Source organism: Myiozetetes cayanensis, unplaced genomic scaffold (genome assembly GCF_022539395.1).
Source record: "Myiozetetes cayanensis isolate MyiCay16 unplaced genomic scaffold, myiCay2020 scf31, whole genome shotgun sequence".
Taxonomy (NCBI): Eukaryota; Metazoa; Chordata; class Aves; order Passeriformes; family Tyrannidae; genus Myiozetetes; species Myiozetetes cayanensis.
In genome coordinates this window covers 5,973,202-5,999,071 of record NW_026087533.1, presented here as the reverse complement: position 1 = coordinate 5,999,071, position 25,870 = coordinate 5,973,202, and the positions used below count along the sequence as shown (strand labels likewise).

Sequence of the window (25,870 nt, the reverse complement as noted above, 5' to 3'; positions counted from 1 at the left end):
GGACAAGATTATGCCTACTCAGCACTCGGACAGTCACTTTCACAGTGGATTTTGGCAGCTGCCAGGAGCTCCTGAGGGCTGCCCCGGCCCCAGCTGGGTTACCTGTGAGCTGCCACCTCGGTGCAGCAGAGAGGATTCACTTTGCTTTGTGTTCTCTCTGTTCCTCCTGCAGTTTGCCTTTGTGTCCTCTCTGTTCCTCCTGCAGTTTGCATTCCAAAGCCTCTCCCTGTGTCCCGGCCAGGCCTCTGCAGGCGCTCCCGTCCCGCAGTGACACCAGGGCAGGGTGAGAGGCACTCACAGGACAGGCTCCCCCAGCCCAGATCCCAGAGCCAGGCACGGCAGGGGCTCCAGCTGCAGCCAGAGAGGGCTGGGAGAAGGAGAGGGAGAGATTGGATTCAGAGGCAGCAAATGCAGCTCCCCAGAATGGATGTACATTTTCATTATACGCTGAGTAATTGGTGGTAATACAAGAGATATGGGCAGTATCATTATAGACCAGGCTGTGCTGGAGATGGATTATCATCATCTGTCATTATCTGGGCTTCCTTGTGGCTGCTAAAATTGTAGAACATGATTTTAATAACCCTGGAAGGCAAGAATCATTTTTCTTTTGTCACTTAACAACTTGGCCTCATTCACTGATACCTTTAAATAAGAAGGGGGGGATTAATTTCTAGTGGGATAAATGCAGACCTGCTTGTTTCCTCCTCTCTTCATTTGCAAAGGGGCCCCGGTGAGGCCTGACAGCTTTCAAGGAAATTGCAGATAATGGGGACAGGACGTCCGTGGGAGCCGGGGCACGGGAGCACCCGGGGGCAGGAGATGCTGAGCGGTGCCAGCCCGGGGGCCCTCACCCTGTGCCCCCCAGGCAGAGCACTGGCAGTGCTGGGAACCACAGCCTGAGCCTCGGGGGCTTTGGGCAGGAGATGTGGGCAAGATCAGAGCTCAGTCCCCTCTCGCAGGGCACAGACATGGCCCCGGAGCCGTCACTCCTGACCCCCCTGAGCACCGCCAGGGCTCCTCTGAGGGGGTCTCATCTGTCCCTGCCCTTGGCCACCGAACCAGCCAGCAGCAGGAGAGGGACAAATCAAATTACAAGGCAGCTAATGAAAATAATGGGGAGTAAAACACTTCTGGAGGCTGCTTGGTTGGATTCCTATTTCCTCGTGTCACTGGGTCTGGGCGGGGATGTTTGGAGCAGACATTTCATTGCCTTTGGGATTGGCTCAATTGCCCGTGGATTTCTGCTCTCACAGCCCTGAGCAGAGGCAGAGGAGAGGTGCCAGCTCCGAGCTGGGCTCCCACCCCACAGAGCACCCCGAGCCCCCCTGTGCCTTCCAGGGGCCTGGCACTGGCAGCATGCCCCATGGACAGAGAAAGGGGGGTTCCCCTGATGAGCACGGCCGAGATGGGGGAGCAGGAGCAAGGGGGGATCATTTGAGAGGGCTTTGCCCCTTTCCCATGCACTGTTCCAGCCACAAGCAGCTGCTGGCACCTGCCTGGGCTGGCGGCCCCCCCACCTGCCACTATTGACTCTGAGTAAATAATTCCCAGGTATCTTTTTCTCACAATGAAAGCTGATTTTTTTCCATTATTGTCAGAGGTGTTTATTAGAGCAGAAAAATAATAGTGCTGTGCTTGCAGCCTGATTGCTGGGAAGTGTCAGGAGGGGCCGTGCAGCCCCGGCAGCGGGATCAGACTCCGAGGGGCTGCCTGGCACTGCGGGCACGGGGCTGAGGGAGTGGGGGGGCAAACCCCCTGCCCTGGTGGTGTGATGGGGGACAGCATCGAAGGGAAACTTCTTTCCAGCGATGGCAGAAGGACAAGATGCTCCACAGGTCTGAGCTCTGGGGTGTCTCAGCAGAGAGGAGTGGGAATTTCCAGGAATGGCAGGGGATGAGGAGCTGGCACAGCTGGCCATGGGACACAGGGAGGTTCCTCTGCCACAGATACCTGAGCAACAGAGCCAGGAGTTCAGGGACAGGCAAGGTGTAGGTGGGCCCATGGAAGATCTCCCCCTCTCACCCCTGCACCCGTTGATCTCTCTGCCAAGACAGAGCTGTGGAGCCCTGGCATCCCTTTGGTGTCCCACAGGTTAGAGATGAATAATGGCAGCTCATCTCTCCCTCCTCCCCCTCCCCGTGCCCACCAGGGCCTCCCCAGATCTGCCACGCAGAAATTAATCCTCCTGCCTCATTAATTGCAGGGACGTGTTGGGAGCTGTTCAAGGTCAGCCCCTCAGCCCCCACCATCAATCCTCTCCAATCTGCAGCCGCCTCCCTGGGGAGGAGCTGGTGGTGGCAGAGGGCAGGGATGAGCTCGGGGCATCCCTGGTGTCTGGGAGATGGGAGCCTGCAGACAAAGGAGAGTCCCAGCTGGGCTCCTGTCCCTGGAGCAGCTCCATGCTGGCTCCACGTGTTCCCCTGTGTCCCCCTGTGCTGCTATCCCAAGTCGAGGGTCCCATCCTGACCCTCTCTGCCCACCCGTGGGGCAGCTTGGCAGGGAGCCCTCGACTCCCTCCCCTCTGCTGATGGCTGAGCAGGGGGGTTTGTTTCAATTAATCATGTTGAGCAGCAATTAACCAGCTCTCCTCATCCATTAGAGACTGCAGCAGCTTTTGCACTTAGATCTTGCATCTTACATGACTGGCAATATTTTATTTTTGTAGGGAATGAAAAGAAGAAAAGGAAAATCCCTTGAGGGGCCGGTTCTTGCTGCCAGTGGAGCTGATACATGCCAGGAATGTACTTTATTCTGCTTAAGAGCAATGATCCACCCAGCAGGGATGGAGTCAGGGGCACTGGGAACACAGGCTGCTGAGAGCCCCCCAGCACTGAATGTGGGGCTGCTGCCTGGAGATTGTGACCAGAGCCGTCCCTGGGGTCTGGCCTTGTCCGTGGGCCTTGCCCAGTGCCATCAGTCCCCATCCCACGCTCTGCAACCCAGGAAAAGCCCCACGGCCACTTCCCCTTTTCACCTTCCCCCTCGCCCCATGGCCTCGGATTTGGGAGGCTCTCGTGCCATGGACTGGGAGCTCACTGCCCCACCACCCACCCCAAAACCTGCCTCGTGAGCCCCCACCCACCATCCCCCCAGACTGCTACCCCACCCCACAGCCCGTGTCACCACCTGCCTCTGCACAGCCACGGCCTCACCCGGAACCCTCTGGCTTCAGGCCAGGCTTTTGCACCCAGGCAGCCCCCTCCCCATGCACCCTCCTGCCCCTGGGCTGCTGGGTTCTGGCTGCAGGGGCTCTGCAGGGATGGGACCCTGCACCCTCCCTCGACCCCTGTGCCATCCCAGGGCTTGTGAGGGTGACTCAGAGCTGAACGGGAACCGAGAGCAGTGTCAGGGAGGCAGGTCTGCTCCATCCCTGCTCACAGGGAGCCCCCCAGCAGATTGGAGTGCTGGGAGCCTCCTGGGACAGGCCCTTTCCCTGGGGAGCAGGGATGAGGTGAGGCTGGGGGCAGGTGGGGTCCCCTCCCCACGCTGGGCTGTGGGATCCCACTGCAGGGACCCCGTGGGGGCCCCACTGGTGGCAGGCTGGTGTCCAGCTGGGCGTTTGCAGCTACGCCCTCGTTCCCACGGAGATGCCCACATCACCATGGCTACCCGTGGATATTCCTGCTCTGCTGGTAAACAGCCTGCGCTTCCCTCCCGAAATGCTGGGGTTGCTACACCCCAGGGAGATGTTGCGAGGGCAGCTCCCCCGGCCCAGGCCGGCGCTGGGCATCGGCCCCGTGCCCCAGCCCAGGGTGCTGAGCCCCCAGCCCACCCCTGCCAGCAGCACAGCCCCCTCTGGGCAGGGCAGATTTGGGGAAAACGCCTTTGCCTGGACTGTGGGAGCTGGGAGGTCGGAGGTCAGAGCCATCCCCCCTCTGGCCAGTGCCTGGCTCTGCGGGAGGCAGTGCCAGATCCCCCACCACCCCAGGGCACTCTGCTCCCAGGGGGCTTGCTGGCCCCCCAGTTTTTGGCAGCGTGGGGCTGCGTGAGCCCTGTAACGTCCTGTGGAGGTGAAACACAGCCCTGACCCTGGAGTAAACAGCAGTTTGCACAACAGCAGCCGTGGTTGTGAAGGCTGTGAGTACGTGGTGGGTTGGGCAACCCCTGGTTACCCCTACACCAGCCCTGTCCCACCAGCCCTGGGGGTCCCTGCAGGGGCAGTGAGCCCTCAGGTCAGCCCTGGGCGAGGAGCTGCTGGAATAACCTGCGTAAACGGTCGGCACTGGGAGCACTGGTGGGAAGGTTGGGTCAGGGGCTGCCCTGGGGCATCTTGTGGGTCCCCTCACTCCAGGGCAAGCTGGACCACATGCACATGGACACAGACACGGGCTGGGGGATGTGAGCTGCACCCAGGCAGCAGCCACAGCTGAGTTTGCCTCCTGCTTTTGAGGCCACATCCCTAGCCCGTGTCCCCATGCAGGACCTGTCCCCCAAGTCCTCCACCATGTCCCCCAGCCCAGCCTGGTGGCCCCAGGGCAGTAGCAGTGAGGAACTGGTCCCGGTCCGGGCCGCTGGAGCGGGCAGGGTGGGGGCTGGCACTGCTCGGCATGTCTGCGTGCCCTGGGCTTTCCTGCCTGCGGCGAGCGAGGGGGTCTCAGCCTTCAGGGAAGTGTTTTGCAATCACCTTCTTCAGAGCGTCACAGCAATTAACGGCCCCGGTTTTGAGGAACTAACGGGGAAAGCAGCATGTTAGCAAACAGGCTGAGCACGGCCAGCCACCGGCAGCCCGAGCCCGGCGCTCGGAGCGGGCAGTGAGCGGCGACCGGGTACGGAGGAGAAGCAGGCATGGAGGCAAGGTAGGGACGATTGGGTGGTGCTCAGGTCCCACTGAGCACCGTGTCTGTGGCTGCTCTGCCCTGTCCCCTGCCTGGGACAGCCGCAGGTGCTGGGTGCTCAGGGGTGGCTGCTGTCCCGCTTTCCACACTCGAGTCCCTCATCTCCCTCTGGATGTTGGCTCTGAGTGGTGGGAGGGAACAGCTGTGGGCACCCAGGGCTGGACACAGCATGGGCAGCCCCTCCTGGGACACGGCTGGGACCCGGCCAGGGCAGAGGATGAGCCGGGCAGGGCCAGAGGCAGCCGCCGCTGGCAGGGCCATTGCCAGCCCCAGGCAGGGGGACAGCGGGGGGCGTGCGCAGGACCCCGCGGCTCCGGCCGGCTCCGCTGAGCTGCCGTCGGTCACTCGCTTCCCTCTCCCAGCTTATCGCCCTCCGCCGCCGCAGCGCTCACCCGCCCTCAAACCGCAAATCTCTGCCCGGCAGCGGCTGGAGATAGCGGAGATAAAATCAGCCCGTGCTGCGGCCGGGCATGGGGTGCAGTGCCCGGGATGGGCTGCGGGGCCGCGGCGGTGCCGACAGGCGGAGGGACCCCCGTCCCAGCGGCTCCGCTGCGCTGCCGGCGCCGGCGGGGGCGGCGGGGGCGGAGGTGTCGGAAGGGCTGGGGAGAGGCTGGCGCTGACAGCTAAAGGACATTCTGCTCCGGGAAGCGTCGGTGACGATGGAGCGCGGCTCCTCCAGCCCACCTCGCCCCCAGCCCTTGCCGACCCCCGGGACAAGCCGCTCTCTCCGTTCCAGGTGATGCCAGAGCCCCGGAGGACACCATGGCCAGGCGCGGTGCCGGGACACCCTCCCTGCTCCAGCTCTCCCTGCTCCTGCTGCTCTGCCCGAGCGGTGAGTGGGGCCCGTCCTGTGCTGTCCCCCAGCCTGTGGTCCCCGTGCCCATCCCGGCTGGCAGGAAGAGCAGCGGCACAGCGGGCACGGGCAGGATGGGGCCTGGCACGTGCCGGCAGCTTGCCCAACGCCCCGCTCTTCCTCTCCAGGGCTGGGGGGCCCGTCTAAGGGGAGAGGCTCATCCCTCTGTCCTGCCTGGGCACCGAGAAGCCGCGATGGCTCTGTCACAGCCGTGCCCAGGATGTGACACACTTTTCCTGCCTGCAGGGACTCTGGGGTGCGCCTCGGTGGCTGTGGGCTCACCCGTTGTGCCCCTGGGCTCGGCTGTCACAGCAACCTGCACCATCCGGAGGGAACTCTGCCAGGGCTTGGAGCAGGGGAAGGTCCGGATCAGCTGGATGCTGGACAACAAGCCCGTGGCTGGGAGCCAGCACCAGGGACCAGGGGGCACGGATGTGTCCAACCTCACCCTGCCCCGGTTCAACCGCACGCAGGCCAGGCTGTGGTGCTGCGTGGAGTGGAACGGGACCAAGCAGCGCGTGGGCATGGCCGAGATCAGGGCGGGCTGTAAGTGCTGCTGCCACGTGTCACCCTCCTCCCCACCCGCGATGGGCACTCGCTCAGGCTCTTCCCCGCCCGCTCTCCCCCAGACCCTCCCGCGAAGCCCCTCAACCTCAGCTGCATCCTGAACCTCGGTGACTACGGGCTGACGTGCCAGTGGGAGCAGGGAGCCGACAGCCACCTCCCCACCAGCGTGGCGCTCAAGTGTGCCGGGTAAGCCTCGAGGCCGCGTCCCCTGCCAAACCCACACCAAGCCTTGTCCCTGGTGGAGGGACCCCGAGCCCACTCCTCTGGCTGCCGCAGGAGCAGAGCCCAGGCGGTGACGGGCTGCACCCCCCGAGGCGGGCACAGCCACTGCACGGTGCCGCGCCCGCTGCTCCAGCTGTACCGGGAAATGGAGATCTGGGTGTCCGTCACCAACGCCCTGGGCACGGCCGAGTCGGAGCGTCTCTGCATCGACCCCATGGACGTGGGTGAGTGACGGCACGGGGGCCAGGGGCCAGGGAAGCTCGTCAGCGGTGACAGGGGTATTAAAGTGCCATTAAGGCACGTGGGGTTTTAGGTCAGATTTCCGGGCGGGTTCCGTGATGGATGTCCTGCCGGGATGAATCGGTGCCAGCGCCGCGTTACGCGAGCAGCGCGTGCGGCGGGTTATGAGCTGCCAGTTGACCTGGTGCACTCCACAGCTCCTCCAGCAATTGATTACCCATTTATTCAGGAGGTCTATTAATAATGGATCTAGTGCCTATAAATTATTTATAAAAGGAGCCTTTCCAGATGGAGCAGCTTATCCTCCTTGCTCTGCGCCCAGGGAAGGACTGCCCAGGAACCAGCTGAGCCCTCCCATGGCTGGGGCATGCACCAGCTCCTGTTCCCTGCCACGAGCTCTTTTCCTAAATTGTTTGAGGTGGTTTCTTGCCATTTCTTGCTGCAGCCCCCCAGCTGCAGCTCCTGGCATTAAGCAGAGACACACGTGAGGCCATGGCCTCTGGCTCTGCCCGCCAAGGCACCTCTCCAGCTCTCTCCTGCTCTTCCTCCAGCCAAGCTGGACCCCCCAAACCTGAGGAACATCCAGTCCATCCCCTTCCAGACCGACTGCGTTGCCCTGGCCTGGGAGGCGGCACGGGGCACGGAGCACATGGAGCTGCAGTGTGAGCTGCGCTACCGGGCACCCGAGGAGCCCGACTGGACGCTGGTGAGTGCAGCTGGGGCAGTGGGACCCTCCCTGTGCTCCGAGCAGTGGGAGCAGCAGGGTGCTCGTGTGGGAGGGGGACAACAAGGTGCCCCTTGCACCCACAGCAGGGCCGGCCCCTGCTTGAGGCAGGAGCCAGCACAGCCCTCACTCTGGCTGCCTCCAGGTGAGTGGCATCGTGGGCCGGGCCGGCACCGCGCAGCACTGCGGCTTCCTCTTCGGCACACGGTACCACTTCCAGATGCGGTGCCGGCGGAGCTCGGCACTGGCCTACTGGAGTGAGTGGAGCCCGGGCAGGAGCTACACCACCCATGAGAAAGGTTGGTGAGGAGTCACCCAGGGGTCCCCTCTGCCCGGGCAGGCAGCACAGTGCTGGGACATGGCCGTGCTGGCCTCTCTCAGCTCCTCCCGCCCTCCTCCTTCTGCAGCCCCCTCAGGGAAGCTGGACACGTGGTGGGGGGCTCGGCCGGCCGGGGCAGGGGGGCGGCTGGAGGTGCAGCTGCGCTGGAAGGTGAGCAGGGATGGGTGGGCACTCGGGCACTGCAGGGGCATCACCCCCGGGACTGAGATCCCCGCGGGGACTGACATCCCCCTGTGCCCAGGCCCCACGGCAGCACGAGGCCAACGGGCGAGTGCTGGGCTACCGTGTGACCCTGAGCCCCAGGAGGAGGGGCAGGGAACCCCCCACCGTCTGCAACACCACCCACACCCACTGCAACTTCTCGGCGCCCGCGGGGACCAGGAGGATCTATCTCTCCGTCTACAATGCTGCAGGAGAGTCAGCAGCAACCGAGGTTGTCCTCCTGGAGAGAAAAGGTGAGAGCAGAGCCCAAAACCTCCATGTGCTCCCCAGGGCTCTGCTCCCCCCAAACGGACTGCCATGGGGTGCACAACCAGGGCGAGGAGCAGGGCTGACTCTGGGGTGGGAGGCACAGTGGGGTGATGCAGGATGCTCCTGTCTCCCATCAACCTGTCCCATGCAGGTGAGCCCCTGGCCGGGCTCTGGGCCGGGCCTGGGGGCAACAGCAGCCTCAGGGTGCACTGGGAGGCACCGCCGGCCCCCGTGGTCGCCTATGTCCTGGAGTGGCAGCGGGTGACGTCGGAGCCCGGGCACTGCAGCGCCTGCTGGCAGATGGAGCATGATGGGGCGGCCACCGCAGCCCTCATCCAGGGTGAGTGGGGTCCCTGCCCTGCCGGGCGGTGCCTGCCCTCCTGGTTGGCTGTCCCAGGGGGCTGACAGCCGTCCTGACCAAACCCAGCCCCGAGCCCGCTCCCACCCTCCCTCCTTCCTCTGGATGCAGTCCCAGGGCAAGGCGGGCTGGCACTGGGGGGCAGGGGCGGCACAGCTGGGGGTCTCAGCAGCAGTGCCCCGAACACACCCCCTGCCCTGCATTGCAGACGGCATCGAGCCCTTCCAGCGCTACAGCATCTCACTGTACCCCCTCTACAAGGACGCCGTCGGGATGCCTGCCCACACCGCAGCCTACTGCCAGCAGAGGGGTACGTGTGCCCCCAGGGCTGCCCAGGGCCCACCACCGGGCCTCTGCCCTTCCAAAACGAGGGACAGGCACTCCCCCCGCAGCACCAGCAGGGGCTGTGCCCAAGGGCTCAGCCTGCAGGGCTGGGTTTGGCTCGTGTCTGAAGGTGTTCTCAGCTGCCCCACAGTGTGGGCAGGGCCTGATGCCCCCACCTCAGGAGTGGGACCCCCCCCACACATACCAGGCCCCACCCAAGGCAGCGGCTCTGCTCAGTGCCCGGTGCCTTGTCCTGCTCCTTCCAGCACCGTCCCATGCCCCAAAGCTCCTCCTGAGGAGCATCAGCAAGTCAGAGGCCGAGCTGTGCTGGGAGCCGCTGCCTGTGGAGATGCAGAACGGCTTCATCACCAACTACACCATCTTCTGGGCCAACAGCGTTGCCGACGTGGCCAGTGAGTCCCACCTGCAGCACCACTGACCCTGCCCTTCATCCTGCCTCGACGTGCTGGGTGTGCACATAGCAGACCCTGTGCCCTCAGAGGGGTCGGGTCTTGCCAGCAGAGACCCAAGGGGCCGTGCGGGGAGGAGGTTCCACCACAGCCCTGTGTGTCCCCAGGTGCCACCGTGAGCCCCTCTGTCAGCTCCTTTGTCATCCGGGGGCTGAGGCCCTCGACCCTGTACAAGGTGCACATCATGGCATCCACGGCTGCCGGCGGCACCAACGGCACCAGCCTGACCCTGGTGACCACAGTGCTTGGTGAGGGGGCAGCCACGTGGGGAGGGGACCCCTAGACCCCTGGTCCTGCCCTGGCCTCACGGCACAGCGCAGCTGACAGCGCCCACCGCAGTTCCCTGTGACCCTGTCCCACTTCCCAGATGACACCGAGATCCAGTTCCTGTTCCTGACCCTGGGGCTGGCCTTTCTCCTGCTCATCCTGTTGCTCATCTGCTTCCAGAAGAATGAGCGGTGAGTACCAGGAGCTCTGTCTGGGCTGGGCTGCCCCGGGAGCCCCTGGACAGGGAGCTGTGACATCCTGCCCTGAGCTTGGCAGGAGCCAGCCCAGCCCCAAGCCCACCCTTCCAGCCCCTGGCTGAGCACCCTCGTCCCTGGTCCCCAGGGTGAAGGAGCAGCTCTGGCCCAGTGTCCCCGACCCTGCCAACAGCAGCCTGGGCAAGTGGGTGCCGGCCGTGCTGCCGCAGGTGAGACCGGGGGGGCTGCTCCCCCAGCCCTGCTCCCCGCCGGGGCACGGCGAGGGCACCGGGCAGGTGGCACCGGGCAGGTGGCACCAGGGGCAGGTGGCACCAGGGGCAGGTGGCACCAGGGGCAGGTGGCACCAGGGGCAGGTGGCACCGGCCGTGACCTCCCGCTGTCCCCAGGAGCCGCTCCTGGTCCCCTCCGCGAAGGAGCCCGGCCCTGCCTCCATCTCCACCGTCACCGTGCTGGAAGGGGCCCCGGGGAAGCCGCCGGGGAAGGAGCCCCCCGGCCCGCCCGCCGCGCCCCCGGCGCTGCCCCGGCCCTACGTGCGGCAGGACGGCCCTGGAGAGCCCGTGCAGTACGCGCGGGTGGGCGGCGCGGGGTACCGGGGGCAGCGGCTGCTCCCCGAGCCCGGGCCCCGCTTCTACGAGAACCTGCGGGGCCGCGGGGACGGCGGCGGGGACTGGGGGGTCCCCGAGGAGCCCCCCGCCACCTTCCCGCTGCTGCAGGGGCTCCGCATCGGCGGGGCCGAGGAGCTGCACGAGTGCCGGGCGGACTAGCGCGGGATGGAGCCGGGCAGCGGCACCGGGAATGCCAGCCGAGACCCGGGATGCGGGACCCACCGCTGGCCGGCTCCATCCCGCGCTGCGTGTCCCCTCCTGCCACCCCTCCGCAATAAACGGGGACGTGCTGAGAGCAACCCGGGCGCCTCTGCTGGACCGGGAAGGGGCTGGGGCTGGGGATGAGGATGGGAACAGCGACGGGGACAGGGAAGAGACCGGGACCAGACAGGGGAGGGGACAGGACAAGGGCTGGGCTGGACCGGGCAGGGGCGGGGACAGGACAAGGGCTGGACCGGGACCGGACCGGGGCGGGGACAGGACAAGGGCTGGACCGGGACCGGGCAGGGGCGGGGACAGGACAAGGGCTGGACCGGGACCGGGCCGGGACAGCACCGGGATGGGGACTGATGCTCCCATCGACGCGCTCGGCGCTCGCTCGCCCCGCCCCGTCTCGGCGCTCTCCCCCGCGCCTGGGCAAGATGGCGGCGCCCACGGCGGGGGCGCTGAGCGCGGCCATGCTGGCCATGCTGGGCCGCGGCGCGGCCGCCGCGCTGGGCAGAGCGCGGCCCGGTGAGGGGCGCGGGGGCCGCGGGACGGGCGGGGAGGGAGGGGGAAGCGGGGCCCGGTGGAGGAACTGCGGAGCGGGCGGCGGGAGCGGAGGGTGCGGGGAAGGGGCGGTCCCGGGGCCTGAGCCCCCCGGCCCCTCAGCCCCCCGTGCAGGCGGGTCAGAGCCTGCGGGGCTGTGCCTGCGAACGCGGTGGAGGAACGGGGCAATAACCCCCGATTGCCGGGGCCCGGAGCAGCAGCGGGAAGAGCGTGTTCCTGGAAGGTCACAGAATAGCCGGTCCAGGCGGTGATGGATGTGTCACGCACAGGTTGTCCCCAGGGCTGAGCTCTGGCACTGGGGGTCCAGAGCAGCCCCTCCACCTCGCTCTTGACGTTACTGGAGTTCATTCATCAGCTTAAACCTTCTCAGTGAGCACATTCCTGCAGGGGAGCCTTCCCTGCAGCCTGTGCTGCTGCTCTGTAACTCTTTGTTTGTCCCCCCAGCCTGCAGCCCCGCTCTGCAGCAAGCCAGGGGCTATGCCAGACCCGTGACGAGGAGGAGGAGAGGTAGGTCAGGGCCCACGGGGCCAAATGCTGTGCCGTTGACGTGCTCAGAGTCGTACCCTCATGGCACAGAAATCATTCCAGAAATAATTCCTTGCTCAGAAGCCATCCAGAAGATTCAGCAGCTCCTGAATGTGGGAAAATCGGTGATTGTCAGTAGTGAGAGTGGGCAGGCCCTGGCACAGGGTGCCCAGAGAAGCTGTGGCTGCCCCATCCCTGGAAGTGCCCCAGGCCAGGTTGGATGGGCCTTGGAGCACCCTGGGCTGGTGGGAGGTGTCCCTGCCCAGGGCAGGGGGTGCGACTGGATGAGCTCTAAGGTCCTTTCCAACCCAAACCTTGCTGTGATCTCTGAGCTCAGTGGACTCTGTAAATCCATGTACACCACCTTGTAAGTCCAGAGTGCTGGAGGGAAGAGACTGAACCTGTTCGATTCACTCAACTCCTGCCAGCTTGGCTGGATCTGTTCAGTTTGGAGCACACAGTTTCCTTTGCAGCATTTTTCCTCTGATCCAGTTTGCCAGCTCAGAGCTCTGGCTCTGTCCTGCTCTTCCTCAAATGTTTGCCTCCTCTTTGTAGACATCCCCAGCCAGCTGGATGACCTCCCTCCCACCATGCTGAAGAAGGACTATGCCAATCTCCCAGTAATGAACAGGTATGGCACAGGGAGAGGGAGTGGCTGTTCTCTCCAGAGCTTTGTGTCTTACACAGACCCACAACATGTGGATGCTGCCACCTGCTCAGTAATTAACTAATTAATGCTCTGTGGGCACAAAAGTTGCAGTCAGTTTGAAAGGCAAATTTACAGACACAGTCAGTGATTAGGGCTGTGGGAGGTCTTTGTTTACTCCATGTGAGAGTAGTGCTCTACTCCATTGTAGAGTAAATGAAAGTTGAGGAAAGTGAGCATGTCCTGAAAACCTGAGCTCGTTTCTTTTGTTAAATAGACTTGATTCTAGCTTGTAAACTAACCTGCCATCTCCTTGCAGCGTGGATGATGTAGTGAGAAGGCTGTTGTCCCTGGAAATGGCAAGTCAGGTCAGTGCCATTCTGCTTGGGTGAAAAAAGTAGATTTAGTGAGCACGACTGTGTGAGACTTGTCTGTGTTGTTCAGTTACTGTATTTTTAAGTGACTGCAAATCTGGGGTGATTAAGTACATGAGAGTGATAATTCTTGTGGCTTCTAGAATTTACCCCCCAGTCTTCTTTAGGATAATAATTGCACATCAAAATGAGAGAAGAAAGTATTCAGCAGTCCCGGGGTGCTGAGCTGTGTTCTGTTGCTGCCAGTGGATCTAGAAACCAGTGCACTGGACAGCAGATATTCTTCAAGCTATTTTTACCTTTGTATGCCCAGCAAACCAAGTAAACAGATAATAAGGTGGCACACAGGTCTCGTCGCTCCTCACTGGTTGTCACTTCAGCTTAAAAGGATGTTAAACCACTGAGTAAAGCCCTTAATTGCAAAGCCTTTGCCTGGGTGTTTGTGGAGAGAGCTGGGTGTCTCTGACCTTTAGTGCTCCTGAGACAGTGACCAGCTCTTTGCTGTGACCCACAGAAGGAGAAGATGAAAATCAAGACGCAGCAGCTGGTGGAGAAGGTCAGGAGGTCTCCCAGCGACAACGGCTCCTTTGAGGTGCAAGGCAAGTTTAAAGCAGGAAGGTTATTGTTGGCAGATGAAACATCCCTGCTTTTATTCCGCTGTTCCCACCCCAGCACTTGCAGTTTGCTGCACAGTTTAGGAGAATCTCCTCCAGGAGAGCCCCCGAGAGGCAGGATGGCCTGCAGGGCTGCTCTGGGAGCACTGCAGAGGCAGTGCATGCTCTCTGGCAGAGGCTGCTGGGGTGCTTCCAAATTCCTGCTCCACATCCACCTTCCAAAGGCAGTGTGTGCATTACTCTGCTTGGAGTGCCCCTGGGACATTGAGCTGCATCTGTTACCAGAATGAAGCAGATTTAGCCATGGAACTCAAATTTCCCTTTGCATCAGAGAGCTGTGGCTGAAGCACGGTGTGGGGACAGTGCAGGGACAAAGGCCACGCTGCACTGACCAAGATGCATCTCCTCCTCATCAGTAAAGCCCTTCAGTTCCTCAGGATGCCACAAGCAACTCTCTCCAGAGCCCGAAATCCCAAAGAGCTGGCCTGGTGCTCTTGGAAAAAAACACCTTTATTGCTTTCTGTTCCTCCAGAGCTTGAACCACAGGGGGTGAAATGAATGTAAAGTCACTGGGAATTGAGTGCAAGAGGAGTTTCACAGATAAATTTATCCGATCTGTCGTTAAAATTTTCCCTTCTAATTAAGCAGCCTCTTAGCAGTCACAGCTCTGCAGGCTGTGTGTTGTGGTTTGGTGGGCAGTGTCTGTGTGGTGCTGTGGGTCCCTCAGGAGCAGCAGTGCTCAGCTGGCAGCTGCAGGGAAGGCAGATGATCCTGGGTCCCCTGGGAAGGCTGCTGCTCTCACAGCCCGCTCTGTTCTCCACAGTTGCAATTCTGACTGCCAGGATCCGCATGTTCGAGGAGCACCTCCAGAGGCACCCCAAGGTAACTCGGGCATCTGAGCCCACTCGCAGCAGCTGCTCCGGTGGTTCTCTTAGTTTAGAAGAAAAGGATTTTAATTCTAGGCTTTGTGGCTTTCCTGAGGAGGTTTATGGAACAGTTCCAGCTGTTCCTGGTGCCAGTGTGGGGAGCTGCTGGCTCAGGCACAGCCGGATCCTCACCGGCTCGGTGTGGAGGGTGTTCAGGTTTGTTCCTGCTGGAGGAAATGGCTGAGCAGATTGCTTTGGGCAGAGCTGAGCTCCATTTCTCCTCCCTGCAGATGTGGCTCCACTGCTTAGTTTTCACTGATTCATGTGCCACTGCAGCAGCTGCAGTGAGAGGCAAAGAGCAAAGTCTCTCCTGGTGCTGCTCACAGAAACATTTGGTGGACAGGACTGTGTGAATGTCCCAACAGCCACTTCCCTGCCTGCAGCTACCTGGGTTCGGGCCCAAACCTGAAACCTCACAGCTGAGTTTATGAATAAAAGTTACTAAAGGTTCTTTATGCAGGGCAAAAGGTGGGAAGTGAATTAACAAGTGCGTAATTGTTTGTTAATTGTGAAAACTTGAAGGGTAAAACAGAACAGAATTCAGCTTTTATTAAGAGCCAGAAGCTGTACCAAGTGTTCCAGCAAAGAGACCTTTTAGACTTCCTTGGCCGGAGCCTGTGCTTTACACAGGTCACTCCTATAGGGCAGGGAGGTGTCTCCCATGAGGGATTGCCCTGAGTGGTGTGGCTGAGGCTGCACGCATTCCCTTCCAGAGAACAACCAGACAGTCAGACAGAGCCAAGTCATGGGTTATTTTCACATTTGATTTCTGGCAAAACGAAGGTAAATGCCTCTGTGTTATTCTGGAGCAGTACACTTCAGGGGCAGCAGGTTTTAGCCAGCAGACCTTCCCTGCAGCTTTTGCCACCACCTGAAACTGCACGAGCTGAAAACAGTGTTTGGGGTCAAGGAGGAAGGGGAACGTGCAGCCAGGGAACGGAGAAAGCAATTCCAGTGCAAAGTAAATGAAATCTTCCTGGATCTCCCTGTACTGACCCGACACACTCACAGTATCTGCCAGGAAAAGCCATTCTGAGGGCCCATCCTTAACGTGGTTATTCCCTTTCAGCCCGACTGTGGTCTGTTCTCTGTAATTTGCTGGGATGGCAGGGCGATCTGCCTGCAGGCCAGTGAGCCCTGGGTGCTTTGCAGGACAAGAACAACCGTCGGCGGATGCTGATGGACGTGGACAAGCGGAAGAAGCTGCTGGGGTACCTGCGGCGGGTGCGCTACGACACCTTCGAGAACACCTGCCAGCAGCTGGGCATCCAGTACAGCCTCCCCGCGCCCTACACGCGGCGCGTCACCAAGCGCTGGCTGGTGAAGAAGGCCTTCTGCGTCAAGGTACGGGCTGCAGAGAGGGCACAGTTAGGACAGAAACCACTGATCTCATCACAGAGTCCTAATCCAGGCTTTGGGGTTGAGAATGTCGGTAGGGAACTGCCTAAGCCCAGCCGAGAGCTCCACGGGGGGCGGTTGTGTCATGGCGTTGAACACGTGTGCTGTGTTCAAGCCCTCCGGGCCGCGCTACTGCTCTGCTCGAAAAAAATGCATTTTTCAAACCAGCTTTTTTTTTTTTATCCCTGAAAGCCCCACGTGGGAATCGGAGCAGCAGGCTGCATGCGGGCAGCAGCTCCATCAACCCCCTGCCCCCCGCTTGTTTTTTTTTCCTCCCACAGGTGTTCCAGGAGGCGCGGAAGCTGAAAGCGGCGGAGAGGATGAAACAGAGGAGGGAGCGGCAGGCGAGAGGCAGGGCGGGGCAGGGGCAGGAGAAGGTGGCACAGGAGAAGCCAACACCGGAGGGGACTCCCGTCTAACAACACAGCCACTCTGACAATAAAAACACTCAAAGAACCAGAAGGGGGACTCCGTGCTCATGTGCGGGCGCGCCGGGATGAGCACCCGGGGGATCGGGGTGGGGGGGTATTGTTCGCGTGGTTTGGACGTTTAATTCCGGGATGGTCCCAGGGGATGCGTGGCCGCCGGGATGGTCCCGGTGGATGCGTGGCCGCCCCCGCCGCCGCCCGGTAACCGCGCCCCGCCGCAACCGCGCGCACGCGCGGTTGCGGCGGGCGCGGACCAGGCGGCGGCGGCGGCGGTGGCGACAGCGGGGACATCGAGTCTGGGACAGCGGGGACAGCGGGGACAGCGGCTATGTCGGCCCGGACGCTTCCTCTGCTGTTCCTCAACCTGGGCGGGGAGATGCTCTACATCCTGGACCAGCGGCTGCGCGCCCAGAGCATCCCGGGCGACAAGGCGCGCAAAGGTGGGGGTGATCCGCTCCCGCTCCGCTCCCGGCTCCCGGGATGCCGCCCCGTTACGGTGGCGGTGGTTAATTAATTAATTAATGTCGCGGTAATTAAACCCCTCGGTGTGTCCGCGCTGCCCGGCCGTGGCGGGCTCTGGGGAAGTTTTTTTGGGGATCACCCCCAAGGTGCTGCCGGGGCTGGTTTGGGAGATCCTCGCAGGGAAGCAGGGATTAAAGCCCCACTCGGGGCTTCTGGGCTTGGTTTTTGGGGGGGTTAAAGCTTCAGAAAGGTGCTCTGGGGGGCTCGAAATAACTCAGGGTCTGGTGATGCCAGCCCGGGTCATGAACTGTGCGCTTCGCAACGGGAAGGAGTTTCCGGGGATAAATTTGTGAAGCCTGCGCAGAAGCAGCACACGAAATTGTGTTGGAATTCAAATATAACACGAGCGCGGCTCCTGAAGCCCTTGTCTGGTTTTGCTTGATCTCTCAAGCAAAACCTCAATCCCTGTGCAGCCCTGTGCCTTCATGCGTGGCACCAAACTCCAGCTCACAGCCCCAACTCCTCTTTGTTTTCCACTTTAAATTACTGCAGCTTTGCTTTACAGCTCCTTGCAGCTCCCTGTCGTGGGATGGGGAAAGTGCCTGGGGAAGCTTTAGGATGTTTTAATGAAAAACCAACTTGATTTGAGCCCGGTATTGAAGAGATTGTTATGTTTATCCCTTCTGCCTGTCCTGTATGAAGTGCCAAACAACAAAGGGTTCAATGTTTAATTATCATATTATTGTGAGGGGGCAATTTGTAATTATTTATTTATTTATGGTGTGTCCTGAGAGAACGATCTGACAAAAGTTTACTGCTGTTCATACAGGGCTGAGTTTAGAGTTCAAACTAAATTACATCTCAGCAGGAGAATTGGATCTGTTCCAGTTTATCCACATGTGGATATTTATCTTCCAAAAAACTGAGTGGTAATTTCACTGAGATGTGGTTCGTCCACACCGAAATGTTTGTTAATGCTTAAAGCTGTTCACTCAAATATTGTTCACTGAAAATACAACTGAAAACTTCCCAAGCTCTATGCAAAGGGTAAAATTTGACGTGCATTGAAGCAGCAGGATTTTATCCAGGGGGAGGGCAGGATTCTCCAGTGCTACATGCTGATGAGAAGAGACAAAATCCATTCATTAGCTTTTCTATTTTTTTTCTTTTTTTTTTTTTTTTAGTTTATTTCTTTTCTTCTCCTTGCAACTCTTGTTCTTACGTCTCGAATGATGTTTTGTTTTATATGCTTCGTGTAGATGAATGGACAGATGTGGACAGGAAACGAGGTACAGTAACTGCTGGCTGCATGCACCAGTCCAACCCCACGTGCTCACCTGGGGCTCGTCCTGCCTGACCCCCCAGGCTGCTCCTGCAGCCTTCAGGCAGTGTCACACATGGACAGGAATGCTCACCTGGGCCTTAAAATGCACCCTGTAGATCTGAGAGAAAGCAGGCAGCATCCCGAAATCATAGGGCCTCAAAAACCGGTGGTTGGTTTAACAGAGACTGTAAATGAATCAAAACTTGTTATCTGAATGGCCTTTCCTGTCAAAATAATTTGTGTTTCTCTGGCATGGTTTTGATGCAAGCATGTAATCGTGTGAGCATTGTGGAGGTTGTTTGTCTGCTGAAATGCAGGAATGTTGGGGAAGCTCCGTTCTCCTAAGGCCTTTTCTAACTCGCTGCTCGGGGTCTGGACAGCTGAACTCCAGGGAGGGTTGAAGGCACTCCAGCCCTGCCTGCTCGCAGGCTGTGCTGGTGCTCACAGCTGGCAGGGTGAGCCCAAAGGAGCAGGTGCCCAGACCCCAGCCCAGCTCCTCCTGACTGGAATGATCCCGGGCTGGGGTTGAGCCCTCGGGTGTTGCAGGGGAGCAGCTGAGCTGGGAACACCTTTCCCTCGGGAACCTGCCTGGAACAGGAGCCTCCAGCAAGGGCTGTGCTGAAGGGCTGGGGGAGGAGATGAACCTCCTGAATCTCAGGTTTTTGCTCAGTGAGCACGAGCAGAACTTCCAGTGGCCTTCTGAGCAGCCCTTTCTTACGAGAGATCAGGGTTATGGTTCACCTTTTTCAGAATAAGCATCGTTGGCAGGGTTTAATGTTTACTGCAGGTAAGCACTGATGCCCTGGAGTTTGTCCCAGCTTGTTTTTGCTACCATTGCATCCTGTTTCCAAGAACACCCTTTTCCAGCCTTTAATATCTCAGAAGTTGTTCCATGTTATCCCATCCAGCGCAGTGAGGGGTTGCCTGGTTGGCTTTTCTGGTTTCCCTCCTGCCCCCCCAGTCGGTGCCCCCCTCTCTGCTCAGCTGCTTTCTGCTGTGTTGTTTGTGCCATGTCCCCAGGCCAGCTCCCCATTGTCCCCTGCCAGGGCCACACTGGTGTGTGCAGCTCCCCAGGCCCTCCCCGTGTCATCACTGAACACCTGACAGATTTATTGTCAAACTGTGGGAGATTTGCCCTTCACCGGGATTTTTTTATGTCTTTCTCAGTTCTTTTTATAGCCCACACAAGAGGTTTTAATTCCAGGAGATAATTTATGTCAGACTGGGTGTGTGGTTCACACAGAGCTTCAATTCCACGGAAAAATCACCGTACTGGGAGGTGTCTGTCTCCTGGTGGTGTTTTGGGTTATTTGTGACTCTGCAAAGACAGGAGGAGCCTTTGTGTGGGCAGCACACACAGGCAGCTTAAAAATACTTTCCTTGATAGCAGTATGAGGCTAAAGTTCTGATTTTTGTCAGAATTGACTCCCTGCAAAATGAAATAGATACTAATAATATTTGATTTTCTCCCTGAAATAGTGGGGGTTTCTGCCTCAGATTGCAAGTAGGGATCGCTTTTATGGACAGTTTATTTGAAAGGAACGGAGGAAGGAGGGATTTTTTTTTCCTGTTTGTGTTTAGGTGCATTTATAATCCACTGCTCAGACACTTTTGGGTACTTAAACCTGGACTGGGGAGCCCTGTCAGCTGCTGTGTGACCAGGCAGGAGGAACCTGTAACCAGCAGGTTTAGGGAGGACAGAGAAACATCCCAGGAGGCCCCTGCCCTCCCAGCTGTCCCTGCCCAGGCTCCCAGCATTCCCAGCAACGTTCCCAAGGAGTTAATCCTGTCAGGAAGAGGTGGAGTGACAGGGACATGACCTTTCATTTGGCTCTTGGTGTAGGACAGGTGTGAAAAGCCATGTGTCTGACCCCCCAGAGAATTGTTAGGGCAGCAGTTCAAAGCACTGATCACCACCACTATCTCTGTGTTCAATTTTTCTCTTTTTTCCTTTTCATTACTTATTCTGAGGTTTTTCTAATCCAGAAAGATTGTCTGGCATTGTGGGCTTCAGTAACAGTCACCTGCTTAGGAAGATCCATTCTTGTCCAGTAATCTGTGTGACCTGGCATTTTCATTTACCATTCTTTTGGTAGAGAAATAAATGTTTATTGGTGATAACTCTGTAGAGTCTATCAGGGAGATCATAAAATATCCAATCCAGCACAAAAGCTCATCTGCTTGAACCAGTGCAAAATGTTTTCCATCTTCTGTGCATTAAAAGCTGGATATCCAGAGCACAGCCCTCACACTCAGCACTCCTGGGCCCTACAAACTCTTCAGTAAGTCACAAAACTGTTCCAGGTCTAAATCTGCACATAAAAAAATGAACCACCCATAAGGAGGTTTGGAATTCTGCCTTTCAGCCACTCCAGTGCCTGCAGGTGTTACAGCTGTGAGAGCCCTGAATGGGCTGACATAGAACCCAGGGATATAAATGCTTCCTTAAATACCTGCCAGTTTTAATCCGTTTGGAATAAAGACTGCAGAGAGCCCTGAGTCATCCAGGAGCTTCTGTGGAGAGAGAAAAGACTGACAGGGTCAGAGGGGAACAGGCACAGCCAGTCTGCAGAGCTCAAGAGTGATGCAGAACAGTTTCCTTAGGAGGCAGAACTGGAGCTCTTCTAGATAATAACATGTCAGAGCAGCCTAGAAACGACATTATTTACAAGTGAGAAGTACCAAGCACAGCTGTAATGCCAGGGCAGCACAGCCAGCCTTATTCCCACTGGGAAGCAGGGACTGCTGCCTTCGGCTCAGGTGGTTTGTGCCCTGGGGAGCATCAGCAGGCTCAGCCTGGGCAGGGTGTTGGACTGGGAGGGGCTGTTTGTTCCCTCTCCTGGGATCTGTCCCTGCTCCTGCAGCTCCCGTGGGAGCCCTCAGTGACCCCAGGGCTGGGCTGCTGGGACCCAAACAACGGGGCCTCCTTGTCTTTGCAGTGATGAACGACATCATCAGCACCATGTTCAACAGGAAGTTCATGGAGGAGCTGTTCAAGCCCCAGGAATTGTATTCCAAGAAGGCCCTGAGGACGGTGTACGACCGGCTGGCCCACGCCTCCATCATGAGGCTGAACCAGGCCAGCATGGACAAGGTAACCCCCCCTCCTGGCTGTGCTTCCCTCACCAGGGAGGTGGGAGTGGGATTGCCCTTCACATGGGTGTCAGGGCTGCTGAAATTCATGGAATCATTGAGGCTGGAAAAGCCCTCGCAGCCCATGGATCCCCCTGTGCCCCATCCCCATCCTGTCCCCCAGCCCAGAGCACTGAGTGCCACCTCCAATCCTTCCTGGGACTCCTCCAGTGCTGGGGACTCCAAACCTCCCTGGGCAGCCCCTGCCAAGGCCTGACCACCCTTTCCATGAGAAATTCCTCCTGATGTCCCCCCTGCCCCTCCCCTGGCACAGCTGAGGCCGTTCCCTCTCCTCCTGTCCCTGTTCCCTGGGAGCAGAGCCCGACCCCCACCCCCGGCTCCCCCCTCCTGTCAAGGATTGCAGAGCCAGAAGGTCCCCCCTGAGCCTCCTTTTCTGCAGGCTGAGCCCCCCCAGCTCCCTCAGTTCTCCTGGTGCTCCAGCCCCTTCCCAGCTCTGTTCCCTTCTCTGGCAGCTCTACGACCTCATGACCATGGCCTTCAAGTACCAAGTGCTGCTGTGCCCTCGGCCCAGGGACATTCTGCTGGTCACGTTCAACCACCTGGATGCCATCAAGGATTTCATCTACGAGTCCCCTGGCATTCTGAACCAGGTGGACGAGACCTTCCGGCAGCTGATCGAAGTAAGAACGCTCAGAAAAAGGGTGGGACACACCTTGGTTTGATTTTATGGGTTTTTACCTCTTTCAAGTTAAATACTAAATACTGCACTGTACATGTCCGTGAGTCAAGTGGTATTTTGCTACTGGACCAGTTTAAATCAATATATTGCTTATTCAGCCTCATTTAAGTCTGCACTGACTTCAGCAGAAATTAAATCAGGCTTTTAGTCACAGGCATAATTACTGATAATGACCAGCAGCCCCCTTACAGCATCTCTGCTTCCCCTGCTAGTGGACCAGAATACACTGTATGTTCTGTGTGTCAGAATATCCTGAGGCACTGGTTTCCCCCTTTCCCTGGGTGGGACATGGAGCTCTTGCAAAGCCTCGTGTGATGGTTTTCCTTTTCCAGACATACAACTGTCTCTCTGATGGTGAATTCCAGCTCATCAGGCAAACGCTCCTCATTTTCTTTCAGGACATGCACATCAGGGTAAGAGCCCAGTTAAACTGGCAGGGAGAATGACAGGGAGTTGGGGCTGGAATACAGAGGGATTTGGTTATAAACACTGCAGGTTTGGGTTTGTGACTTGTGCTTTTCAGTCGATGTGCTCGTAATTGCACTCAAATTTCACAAATGGATCTACTGCAATAACACTGAATAATTCTAATATGTTATGAAAAAGGGAATCTCTACTAGGTATGATTTGCTAGTTGATAAATCTGTTTTTTCTTTTAGAAAGTTAATATGAAACTCAGAGCCTGAGCTTGAAACCTCGATATTCTCTAAGTAAACTGGTCACACTTGAGTGCATAAACACGGCATACTTTTTAATATAATTTTTTTAATCTTAGATCAGTTCCCACCCTCTGAAACACAGTTCCACACTGCTGGCTTCGTGTCCCGGTCTCTGCACAGGCATCCAAGCCTCCCCCAGGCTGGGCAGGGAGGCCCCAGCTCAGGCTCTGAGCAGTGGGGTCAGAGGGCTGGCTTTGCCCAGGCGTGCTCTCCTCTTGCAGGTCTCCATCTTCCTGAAGGACAAGGTGCAGAACTCCAACGGCCGCTTCGCTCTGCCCACCTCGGGGCCCGTGCCCTGGGGCACAGAGGTGCCAGGGCTCATCAGGTGAGTGGGGGCCCCTCCAAGTGCCATTCCTGGGGCACGGAGAGCTGGGCTCCAGTAAAATGCTCTTTAAAGGGCATGACCTGGGACTAAGTCACCCAGCAGTGAAATGCTGAGCTGCTTCTGGAATTCTCCATCCCGGTAAATGAGCTATTAGTAATTTATCCAGTAAAAGATGGATTTGCCAAGGTACAGAATAGGGTTTTAGTCCCCTCGTGTGGGAAGCAGAGGAAGTAGGGACTGAAAATCGGGAATAAAACAACTAAATGTTTCGATAATGCCTTGGTTTTAAGGATTTTCAATCAGAAAGGAGTGGAAGTTAAAAGGACTGAGTTCACCACTGCTGGGAATTACGTTACTCCCCAAAGGGAAGGATCCTTTGAGCTTTATGGAGACAGAGTCCTCAAACTTGGAACAAATATGTAAGTAATTTTTGTCCTGTGTAGAAACCTGAACCAAATGCTGATGATGTGGGTTGTTGAGAAGCTGTGTGGTTTTGCCTCTTTTGCCATTATCAGCCTGACTGTGTTACAAGGGGGCAGTGAGCATAAAGAGCTGTGGGAAAGAGCAAAACTTGGGTTTATGTCTCCAGCAGAGCTGAGTAAAGAGAGTTCTCACCTGGTGCTGCATAGTATGTGAAATGTGATTTAATTGAACCACTTTCAAGAAATCCGTGGAATTCTCCATGTTTTAACACACGTTTTCCATCCAAAGAGAGATCGCTGTTCCCTCTCACAGCTTTGTCCCCCCCACACTGCACCAGCCTGAGCTGTAACTCCTCATTGCAGCCGTTCAGAGTCTTCACAAAAATGCCCTGCAGTCCTGGATCCTGTGCTGCTCCCTGCAGTTACTGTCCTGAACCCCAGTAATCTCTTCCCTGTGTGTTTTCCCTCCAGGTACAGTGTGAGTCGGCCAGTGGAGACACACGTGGCAGGATCATCCAAAAACTTGGCATCCCGTGCAAAGGTCAGTGTTGTCATGGTCCTGTCACTGGTTGAGCTGGCCAACTTCTCTGGGGTACCTTCAAGGAAGCCCCTCTTTGTCCTCAGAGCCTCATCCAGTCCTTCCAGCTCCCTTTGGAGTCAGGGGAAGGGCACATTTTCCCAAGCAATCCACAGGCTTATGCAGGGATGTGCTTGCTTCTCTTTTAATCTCCTCAGAAAACAAAGCTGGATTTGCAGATTTCTCAGCTGTTCAATTTAGCTGGAAAATTACCTTGTCCTGGGACTGTAAATTCAAGCAGCCACTTCCAGTATGAGTCTGGTGGTTACTGGTTATGTGCACAGCCTGTCCCAGGAACAACACAGGAGTGTGTTTACCTGCCTCTGAAGAACATTTATGGGATATCAGGGAACAAAACTCCTTGCAGGCCCCATCTCCCTGGTAACTGCCCAGTGGGCCCGTTGCTGTTTCCTGCAGGAGAGCACAGTGCCCAACCCTCTTGCCAAGGAGGAGCTGAACTTCCTGGCCCGGCTGCTGGGGGGTCTGGACATCCAGAAACCTGCTGGTGGCGAGGCGGGCTTTCGGCTGAATTTGTTCACGACCGACGAGGAGGAGGAGTGAGTTCTTGTCCTGCTTGGTTTGGGGGCTGGGGGCCACGTGGGGAGCCCTCCACAGCTTTAGGGACAGCCCAGCAGGGTTTAGCCCTCTTGCTGTGCTCCAGGAGCCTCCTGTGCCCTGCTGGCAGTGCCACTTGGCTCCAAGCCCTGTTCCACCTGGCCCTGTAGACTTCCTCTGGGCATCCTGCGGGCCTACAGGAGCCTCATGAAACCTGATTTTTGTCATTGCCTTGTGTTGTTCATGGGATTAACCCCCCTTTTCATGTTTTCCGTCCAGACACGCTGCACAGACCCGGCCAGAGGACTTGTCCTACAAGGTCATCAACATTGAAGCCGCACAGGTACGTTCCGTGTCTCCCTCCGCTGGTTCTCACCGCTCCTGCCTTGCCGAATTTCACCCAGATCAGTGACTTACAAGTAGATTTTTTCCCATTTCACTTCAGTAACGTTAAGTTACACTGAGTAACTGATGGCCGATTTTCTGCCCGGCCGGTGGAACTGGTGATTGTTTACCAAGAGAACTCGGATCAGGGCAGGTTGGTGGGGGCTGAGCACGGCGTGTGTGTCCCGCAGGAGCCGGCCCGGCGGGAGGAGCTGTCCCGCATCCTGGGCGAGCTGGAGGTGGCCGAGCCGCGCCCGGACAGCGCCGGCAAGGGCGAGGACCTGCTGGCCCTGATGGATGGGCTGTGACTGGGACACAGCGGGACAGCCGCAGGACACACTGGGAGAGCCTTGGGACATACCAAGACAGCTCTGGGACATACCAGGACAGCCCCGGGACACAGCGGGACAGCCCCAGGACACACCAGGACATACCAGGACACAGCGGGACAGCCCCAGGACACACCAGGACATACTGGGACACACCGGGACAGCCCTGGGACATGCTGGGAGAGCCTTGGGACACACCGAGACAGCTCTGGGACATACTGGGACACACCAGGATACATCGGAACAGCCCCAGGACACACTGGGACACACCAGGACAGCCCTGGGACATACTGGGAGACACCGGGACAGCCCCGGGAGCACCGGGCGGGGCGCGGGGCTCGTTGGCCCCGCCCCTTCCTGGCGCGGGGCGGGGCCGCGCGTGCGCAGGGGGTGGGGCGGCGCGGGCGAGCGCGCGGGAAGGGGCGCGTGAGTGTGCGGGGAGCGCGCGGGGTGGGGGGACACGGGAGGGACACGGGACCCCCGGTGTGACGGGATGGGGATGGGGACACAGGACCCCCGGTGTGACGGGATGGGGGACACGGGACCCCGGGTGTGACGGGATGGGGGACACGGACCCCGTGTGACACGGATGGGGGACACGGGACCCCGGGATGGGAGACACGGGATCCCCGGTGTGACGGAGATGGGGGTGGGGGACACGGGACCCCCGGTGTGACGTAGGATGGGGGGGACACGGGACCCCTGGTGTGACGGGATGGGGGACACGGACCCCTGGTGTGACGGGATGGGGGGACACGGGACCCCCGG

The 25,870-nt window shown here is 58.7% G+C and overlaps 3 protein-coding genes across 6 annotated transcripts; all 3 read left to right on the top strand.

Moving 5' to 3' along the window:
* Positions 1–4,714: 4,714 nt before the first annotated feature.
* On the top strand, positions 4,715–10,653 carry CSF3R (colony stimulating factor 3 receptor). The gene is made up of 16 exons (XM_050326626.1): positions 4,715–4,799; positions 5,575–5,670; positions 5,938–6,237; positions 6,321–6,444; positions 6,535–6,704; positions 7,272–7,426; positions 7,590–7,743; positions 7,852–7,934; positions 8,026–8,239; positions 8,407–8,595; positions 8,822–8,923; positions 9,204–9,350; positions 9,515–9,655; positions 9,775–9,865; positions 10,017–10,098; positions 10,276–10,653. The coding sequence occupies exons 2-16, from the start codon at positions 5,601–5,603 to the stop codon at positions 10,651–10,653; spliced, it is 2,400 nt and encodes a 799-aa protein (XP_050182583.1). The 5' UTR covers positions 4,715–4,799; positions 5,575–5,600.
* A 448-nt stretch (positions 10,654–11,101) lies between these two features.
* On the top strand, positions 11,102–16,207 carry MRPS15 (mitochondrial ribosomal protein S15). 2 transcript variants are annotated; one of them, XM_050326633.1, is made up of 8 exons: positions 11,103–11,226; positions 11,707–11,769; positions 12,343–12,418; positions 12,753–12,801; positions 13,322–13,406; positions 14,245–14,303; positions 15,500–15,691; positions 16,027–16,207. In XM_050326633.1, exons 1-8 carry the CDS (start codon positions 11,136–11,138, stop codon positions 16,162–16,164), a joined length of 753 nt encoding a protein of 250 aa, XP_050182590.1. In that variant the 5' UTR covers positions 11,103–11,135; the 3' UTR covers positions 16,165–16,207. The 2 variants fall into 2 exon arrangements, with proteins under 2 accessions (XP_050182591.1, XP_050182590.1); XM_050326634.1 differs by lacking the exon at positions 11,707–11,769 and having other exon boundaries at positions 11,102–11,226.
* A 230-nt stretch (positions 16,208–16,437) lies between these two features.
* On the top strand, positions 16,438–25,216 carry OSCP1 (organic solute carrier partner 1). 3 transcript variants are annotated; one of them, XM_050326629.1, is made up of 11 exons: positions 16,438–16,613; positions 17,895–17,924; positions 20,899–21,053; positions 21,565–21,732; positions 22,124–22,204; positions 22,732–22,835; positions 23,126–23,254; positions 23,729–23,798; positions 24,252–24,391; positions 24,669–24,732; positions 24,965–25,216. In XM_050326629.1, the coding sequence occupies exons 1-11, from the start codon at positions 16,502–16,504 to the stop codon at positions 25,079–25,081; spliced, it is 1,170 nt and encodes a 389-aa protein (XP_050182586.1). In that variant the 5' UTR covers positions 16,438–16,501; the 3' UTR covers positions 25,082–25,216. The 3 variants fall into 3 exon arrangements, with proteins under 3 accessions (XP_050182586.1, XP_050182585.1, XP_050182587.1); XM_050326628.1 differs by having other exon boundaries at positions 17,820–17,924; XM_050326630.1 differs by lacking the exon at positions 17,895–17,924.
* Positions 25,217–25,870: the final 654 nt, after the last annotated feature.

Coding starts and splice junctions, on each gene's coding strand:
- CSF3R (XM_050326626.1), top strand. CDS start 5,601: ATGGCCAGGCGCGGTGCCGGGACACCCTCCCTGCTCCAGCTCTCCCTG. Junction 7,744..7,851: donor CTACACCACCCATGAGAAAG/GTTGGTGAGGAG, acceptor CTCCTTCTGCAG/CCCCCTCAGGGAAGCTGGAC. Junction 8,924..9,203: donor AGCCTACTGCCAGCAGAGGG/GTACGTGTGCCC, acceptor TGCTCCTTCCAG/CACCGTCCCATGCCCCAAAG.
- MRPS15 (XM_050326633.1), top strand. CDS start 11,136: ATGGCGGCGCCCACGGCGGGGGCGCTGAGCGCGGCCATGCTGGCCATG. Junction 12,419..12,752: donor AATCTCCCAGTAATGAACAG/GTATGGCACAGG, acceptor ATCTCCTTGCAG/CGTGGATGATGTAGTGAGAA. Junction 14,304..15,499: donor ACCTCCAGAGGCACCCCAAG/GTAACTCGGGCA, acceptor GGTGCTTTGCAG/GACAAGAACAACCGTCGGCG.
- OSCP1 (XM_050326628.1), top strand. CDS start 16,502: ATGTCGGCCCGGACGCTTCCTCTGCTGTTCCTCAACCTGGGCGGGGAG. Junction 17,925..20,898: donor AGATGTGGACAGGAAACGAG/GTACAGTAACTG, acceptor TTGTCTTTGCAG/TGATGAACGACATCATCAGC. Junction 22,205..22,731: donor TTCAGGACATGCACATCAGG/GTAAGAGCCCAG, acceptor CTCCTCTTGCAG/GTCTCCATCTTCCTGAAGGA.